This window comes from Monopterus albus, unplaced genomic scaffold (assembly GCF_001952655.1).
Source record: "Monopterus albus unplaced genomic scaffold, M_albus_1.0 scaffold86.1, whole genome shotgun sequence".
NCBI classification, from domain to species: Eukaryota; Metazoa; Chordata; class Actinopteri; order Synbranchiformes; family Synbranchidae; genus Monopterus; species Monopterus albus.
This window is the reverse complement of record NW_018127966.1, coordinates 285,354-293,281: the sequence shown is the minus strand read 5'-3', so window position 1 is coordinate 293,281 and position 7,928 is coordinate 285,354. Positions and strand designations below refer to the sequence as shown.

Here is a 7,928-nt window from a genome sequence, read left to right as displayed (position 1 = left end):
TTATTTCCAACTGGTGTCATTTCTTTTAGCTATCAGCACATTTAAGACATATCATTTCTCCACTGGGATTTATTTTAGCATATTCAAAAAGAGCTTTAATGGAAGTACACACTCACACACACACACACACACACACACACACACACTGCTGTTTTCAACATAGTGTAGCTTCAGCATGTTTTCTGTCTTTCTCTGCATTTGGGCCAGACACTATTTGATTTACTCAGCGCTGTTTTTTCCTGTTGGATGAAGGATTATCAGGAACCTTGTGTGTGTGTTTGTGTGTGTGTCACTTTGTGTGTTTAGCAGGTTTTTCTAATGATTGGGGCTACCACTGCCTGTGTGAACGAAAATATTTTATTTGGGCATATGCCATTAAAAACAACCTTAAAATATCTCTTTTTCACATTTTCTCTTTATCTGTCTGTTGCTCTTTTATCTCCCTGTGGCTCTAAAGCCCTCACTGAAACTTCATTTAAAAATATTTTATTGAGGCCACTGTCAAAACATGAACAAAACAGAACAAAAAAACCTTTTACTTTAGCCCTTAGGCAAATTTTTGCTTCATGATATATACCAAGAATGATTTGAGGAAATGAAAAATGAAAATATCATCCAAAAATAACTTGTGATTATTAATATATAAGTAAAATCCATGTTTTTAAACATAAATGCACAAACACACAGGCTCACAGAGACCTGTTTCCTGCCTTAGTGCCAGTAGATAAATTCTGTTTCTCTCAGTAAATAGCTTAGAGCTGTGGTACAGCAGGTCTCAAAACACTCACCCATACACACACATAGGTTCAGCTGTGCAGATGTTCTGCCGCTCAATCAGTAGTTTAATCACAGAGGTTAAGAGTTTAATGACTTACTATTACTGAACCCTAAATTACACAAACACATGGCTGCCCGGCCATTGTTGTGTGGTGTACATGTGTACTGTGTGTGTGTGTGTGTGTGTTCAAAACCTACAGCAAATGACAAATAACTCCACAGAGCTGTATTGTGTCTTTTGTAACTGTTTCCACTTCTTGAAAGTTTTGTGTGTGTGTTTAAGAAGATGGCCAAGACAGACTTGTCAAATGCTTGTGTCACCCACATCACACTGAAGCGGTATCAGGTGATGTGGGTGCTTTTGGTTTCATTTGTCCAAGGTTTTCAAATGTCCTCCACTTGAATGTCATCTAATGTCCTAGAATTTTCATTTGTCGTCCTCAAAGTTACATTTCAGAACTCAGCAGCAATGTCTCTTCCCACAAACAAAATCCGAGTTTCACAGAAATATCTACAGACCTCGCTGTGCTTCTTTTGTGGGAAATAAAGCTAAAAAAACTGAGAAAACTGTCCACAGTGAGCCCTAGAGATGAGCCTGACTAACTGAGAAACAGGAAAGTTCTGTCCTTGTAATTTATATCACAGTGTAACATATTATTTAGGTGGGCTTTCTTTTAGTATTTCAGAAACAGTGAAACACACTATAACAGTATCACTAACTGAGCCTGTCCACAGGCATTTGGATCTGCTCTGGCAAAATACTGTAAGTCTTCTAACACACCACCATGCTGTTGGTTGGGTGGTGTGTGTGTCTTTGTGTGTACATCTGTGTCAGAGTGATATTCTAGTAAATTAGACCATCAATCAAACACAACAGGGGAAGCGGCAAGAGAAAAATATCCTTGCAGTGAAACAAAGGCGCCGGAGCAACATATGGCATTATTTAACGGCCCATTCAGAAACACAAGTGTGTGTATGTTTGTGTATTGTCGTATTACTGTGCTTGTAGGTAGGGTTGTGGACTTTCAGTGGTTTATTAGAGATCTGAGGATTTTTTTGACCTGCCATCACCAAGAAAAGACTCCACTGAACAAAACCATTAGACACCAGCAGTCTCTGGGAGATGTTGTTCTTCCTGAGCACCCGTAGGAAGTACAGTCTCTGCTGGGCCTTTTTAAGCAGTCCAGAGGTATTCACGCCCCAGGTCAGACCCTCCCAGAAAGCAAAAGGCCGACACCCTCGCCACACGGTCCCTACTGATATACAGTGGCAAGATGTCAGTTTTCTTCCTCCTGAACCTGACAGTGACCTCCTTAGTCTTTGAGGTATTAAGGAGCAGATTGTTCTCTCTGCACCACACTATCAGCCTCTCCACCTCATCCCCGTAGGTAGTCTCATCCCCCCTAGAGATGAGCCCCACCACTGTGGTGTCATCAGCAAATTTTAAAGGTAAAATAGATTAAAGGTAAAAATATGACTACAGTTAGACAAGCCAGTCTAAAATACTGAAGGATCATAAAAAGTAGATTTGGTCCTGAAGAGTGAAGGTTACATAGGACTACAGATAGCGAACAACCGCTTTAAGATGCTTTGATTGCAAAACAACTTCTCCATGTGATGATATTGGTATTTCAAGGTGTTTTTTGGTTGAGCAGAACGCCTGTTCTGGAGTTCTGTTATAAGTGTTGGACTACAATGGCAGCTAAATTTAGGACTACACATAGACTAGCTGGCCTTCCCTGGAATGAGAGCTTAGGTAAGGCCTAAAGTCTGATATGAAAGGAAGACAAAGTACATGATGTGTTGGTCAGGGTTTTCCCCATTCAACCTCCAAAAATGCTTCACATGTGGTCTGTTGTCAGTGTACTTAAGCATAATTATGTGTGTGTGTGATGTTATGATAGCCCCTTGTAAAAGTTGGCTTTTTCTTCTGTTTTTCCTCTCTGCCTCTGCCTCTGCCTCTGTCTCACACACACAGAGGAAGTGTGTACACAGTGTATAGGGAGATAATAGCTTTGCAGGGGCCACAGTAGAGCTTAGCCAAAGATCTGTCTAGCTAAAGGATGCTTTATATTACACACGCTCGCACACACATACACACACATAAGGACATACATCATCACTGACATACAACAAATACAAAAGTAGGTGCACAAACACCTAAACTAATACCACTACGAAGGCTCTGGAACACACACACAGAGCACATTAATGTGCCATCAGATATCAGATCATTTAAACCGAAGAGACCCAGTGTGAGGTCAAGTCCAAAATTTCCACTAATTCTTCTCTAATCTGTGGGGATTGATGGAGACAGGAGAAGAAGTGGGAGAGGAGAAGGAGCAGAGACAATAGGAGAGAGAAATACATGTGAAGAAGAGAGATGAAGAGGAGGGATGAAAGGTAGGAACTATTGAGGTTTAAAGGAGGAAGACAAAGATGACGCCATTGTACCAACATTATTACACCATATATAATTCATTTCAATCCCCTCAATACAATTAGTTGATTTCCTTTTTTTGGTAAAATCCAATTGTCTGTCACTCCTAAACAATTAAAATGGATGAAACACCGATAAATGTGTCATTTGTTCAAATTAAATGGAACCAAACCATGTGGCTGAATCATAAAACATGTTACATACAACAGTCCTGCAACAAAGCCTTCATAGAAATTACAATAATGTTTTGCGGAGGTGTTGATTCAAATGGATGGTCACTTTGGAGGAGTTCGCTTGTGGTGCTGCTGAGCTGCACTGTGTTATACTGGCAGGTGTTTCTATTATTTTGTCTACCCCCTTTATATTGACAAGGCTAGGCTAAATAACAGAAACCCCTCTCTGTATAAGGCAGCACAGTTTAACAGCAGCACAAAATGATCATAAAGTTGAATCAACACCTCTGTAAAACAGTTTGGACAGTTAATCACCTTCATGAGGATTTATTGCAGAACTGTTGTAGTGGACTACAGCAGGTGTATCTATTATAATAAACGAGCAACAGACTGTATATGTGTGGCAGTAAATATGGATTAAGGTATGCTTTAGATTAGGAAAACATCATCATCATGGTGAAAATATTTTAAAAATACAACAAGATTAATTGTTTTTAAATCTATCATACACTCAATATTCTACAAAAAAGAGCACATTACATTCTGCACTGGCACTGGGTGTGAAAGGTGCCTTGAATTATTGACCAGTGTGAATGTAATTCTTAGAGAGACTGAGCTGGAATATGTCTTTACTAAATAATGTGTGAGAAAGACTTGGTCATCAGAGAGGAAATTCCATGTAACAGCATGATGTTAATGTGAGATTGTGTGTGAGGGTGTGAGCAGTGAAGCATGAAGCTGTTGCTCCGGTCACTGGCTCTAATTAGTAGCACACTGTCTCTCAGCTGGTAAAAATACAGAGACTGGCACAAGAGAAATACAAAGAGAATTACCTGGAAAGAAAGTTGATGGAATAACAAGAAGGAAAAGAGAAATAAAAGGACAGTGTGTTGATGAGAGACAGAATGACAGGAAAGTGAATGCGAGGAAGTCAGTGATTAAAATCATAGAGAATAAGATGGAGGGTTCAAAAGGGCACCTGAGGAGGTGACAAGAGAACGACTGAGGAAAGAAAGAAAACGAGAGACAAAGAGCGGCAGTAGGAGAAAATACTTGAGAAGGACTCACAAATAGAGGGTCCTGAGCAACATTTCAAAACCTCAACCTCAAAAGTAAATGGCATGAACCTTATCCCGGTGATCCCAAACAGATCTCTCAAACAGTGGTTTCATACACACATAAGCGGTGGTTTGTCTGAGGAAAAAATATGATCACTTTTTCATTTTGAGTGTTTCAGTGTGTTGTTTTTTGTGGTGGTACAGTTTTATTCATTATTTGTTTGCCCAGCTCTTGTTGCTGTCAGAGACGAGACTTTTCCAGTTGACCACTTATTTTTTTTCTCCTGACCTCATGGAAGGAATTGTTAGTTACTAATTGTCTCAGTTTTGTCACATATATAAAACGGACATTGACACATTCTTGATATTTAAATTTTTCTATTAGCTAAATTGTCCCAATAAGGGAATCAGACTTTATCTGCATAAATCGACAGAGCAGAGATGTAATTGTTTTTGCCAAAATGACTGACAGTATGTATTTGAATGGAAGCTTGGATGAAAGACCAATGAAACAGACTTCCTCAGTGAAAATGCATGAAAAGAGAAGGATGAAAGTCTATGTCAAGTCCCGCTGCACAGATAAAATGATAGTTTTGGCAAAGGGTGAATGGATGTTGTGACAAACATTGTGTCGTATCCCAGATGCCAGTACTTTCTTTTTTGGATGGATTTGTCTGGGTGTGAATTCTTTCCTACCCCTTTGCACATACAAACATCTTAGCAGTGATGACAAGAAGATCCAAATGCAGGCTGCTGAAACAGGTTTTCTCCCTCAGAGCCCAGTCTTACTCTCTTTGACAGGCTTGCTCTTGTGCCTCCCTGGGCACGACCAGCAGGGAGGAAACCTCAGGGCAGCCCTAGGAAACTGTGAAGGGATTTGATTTCTCTATAAGCCAGAGGGCACCTGAGGATCCCCAAGAGGAACTGAAGTTTGTTGCTGGTAGTCCTGCTTTGCTTGCTGTGCTGGATCTGACATGAAAATGGAAAACACTTTCAAAGCTTCCTCTTTTTCTTCTGTTCCTTCAGCCGCTGAGGGGCTGGTGAGGGAGAATTTTGATAGGCCAATGTGTTGATGAATTTCAAAAAGAAAAAAGAAAAGAAAATAGGAAAAGGAATGCAAGAGATTTAAGAAAAGGCTCAGACATTTCTCTGAAGCTGACTTCCACCCTTTTATCCATATGACAGTGACTTTCACACATATGGTCCAATAAGACATTGCACATCCTGCATATGTGTTTAATAAACAAACAGCTACTTTTACAGTGTGACTGAGAACATAAAGTGTAAATAACTGATGGTTCAGTCTCACAAGACCTGAAGCCAGGAGATTCTTATTTTAACTGAAAAATGCATCAAACCAGATGCTCTGATAACTAATAAGAGATGTTCCTCTTCTCCTCAGCAACTACCAACATTGCGTGTTTGTGCACGGCACTGAACAAATAACCTGATCCAGCTGCACAGACACAAACACCAGAAGAGTGACAGCTCTCATAGGGATATGCATAACTGACTGACCATGCATCAAGCTGAGCTGTCCCTGAAAATGAGCATATAAACACAAACACACAGATTATTAAAAAAAGAAATATCTAGACAAGGGATAGTTTTTTGTAAAGGTTTAGAGAATTATTCTTAAACATTAAAATAAATGTGCTTACAACAGCATTGATTTCTTAAACAGTCAGATATTGCATAGTGTAGTGTCTCCAAATGACAGCAAACGGATGTTTTAATTAGCTTAAGTCCCAGAATGACAGTAAATTACCGCAGTTGGGTTCTGGGAGTTACAGTATTTATGAATTTCACTGTCCATTACAGACTGAGACACTACTGAGGAAAAGGCAAGAAAACCCCCAAATGAATTGAATTAATTTAGAGGATAATGACTTAATGGGAAGTAAAAATATTTCATCACTGTAACAATAATAAATAGTTTCTGTTCTGTTTAAACAAGTTTTCCCTTCCTCCAATAGAGGGCAGCAGCTACACTGCAACATGCAGCATACTCAGTCTTCACTTCACTGCTATATTGTTGGTCCATAGCAGAAAAAAATGTGTGCAGTGACTAAGAAAGGCTGCAGGATGCGCTTGAGCAATGCGATTAATCCAAAGGGTTTATTAGAAGGCTGCAGGATGCGCTTGAGCAATGCTTATTACCAGATGATTTATTAAACTTAGCCAAACCAGTTTGAGTTTGGCTGGAAGTGTGTATGACCATGAGACCTTATCAGTCAGTTTTTTTTTAAATATTGACTGTATTAACATTGGACTTCATGGCATGTGTCACAGTCATAAAAATCAAATAGTTGTATGTGTAATTCCAATAACTCAGATCTCTCTAACAGCATTTTATTGCCATCTGCTCGTTGTTGGAGTATTAATCAAAACGGACATATAGACACTCCCCAAGAATGATGCATTAGGCTCTTTGGAGAGATGAAACAATACATGGAATAAAAATAGTATATAATCACAAAGCAGATCATTAAAGTCATGTAAGAGTCATTATCAGAGGAAGAGTTGCTAAGATATGTGCACTGCTGCCATAGACTGAGCGTTTATAGTTCTTGTGTAATATTCTTGTGTATGGGAAAGTAGTCGCTTTACACACTGTTACTAAGTGGAAGATGGGACGAGTGAAAGTTTGTAGAGCGCTCTCACTGTCTTTCCTGGTGACATCAAGGGAGAGAGAGAGAGAGAGAGAGAGAGAGAAAGAGAGAGGATTTGGGGGGAACCTAACTGCCTTTCTCACCACCTCTAGGCGTACCAGTCTCTGTTGCGCCTCTGCGCTCACAACTTTTTTCTGATTACAACTCCTCTGAAACCTTCACGTTTTACTTCCTGTCGGCGGAGGGATGTTCCTAGGAAGGAGGTTACAGCCCAGCTGAACATTTTCACCTTAGATAGTTCATGAGTCTGGCTGATAACTTCTGGAAGAGTTTGTGAATGGGGAGCATTTAGGGAGACTTTTACGCATCGAGTCGAGTGACGCTCGGTGAGATATTTGACAAGAAAACCATTTTCTTTGCAAGTGTCAAAACCTTATCCTTGTTTTCTTTATTTTATTCAATGGGAAGGGAGCGTTTTAAGGAGAGTCCGATTGGCCGAGTCTCCTCAGAGAAACTTTGGTAAACTTCTGAAACAGCGAACTTAGTTTGATTTCGTTTTTCATCACCTTTTTAAACCTTCAGTCGAACGGCCTGACTTGACCTTTTTCGGGATTCTTACTTCCACAACGTCTTATCCCACCACTGTGGATTTTCAGTTAACTTAGGTTTGGAAGTTTTTCAGTGGATATCATGCCTCCGACCGGGCCGGAGAAGCTGGCTGCGCTCTGCCGGGTTTGGGCTCTGGGTTTCGCGTTGCTGTTGTACTTTGCTTCAGTGAATGGATGCCCACACAAGTGCAGCTGCTCCGGTTCGCATGTGGACTGCCAGGGTCTGGGTTTAAAGAGTGTACCTAAAGGAATACCGAGGA

General features: G+C 40.2%; 1 protein-coding gene across 1 annotated transcript in view; it reads left to right on the top strand.

The window, feature by feature from the left end:
* Window positions 1-7,246: 7,246 nt before the first annotated feature.
* Window positions 7,247-7,928, top strand: part of slit3 (slit homolog 3 (Drosophila)) — a 241,060-nt gene continuing 240,378 nt past the window's right edge. The window contains exon 1 of the mRNA XM_020607480.1: window positions 7,247-7,928. Within this exon, the coding sequence (XP_020463136.1) occupies window positions 7,751-7,928 (178 nt within the window). The 5' untranslated portion in view covers window positions 7,247-7,750.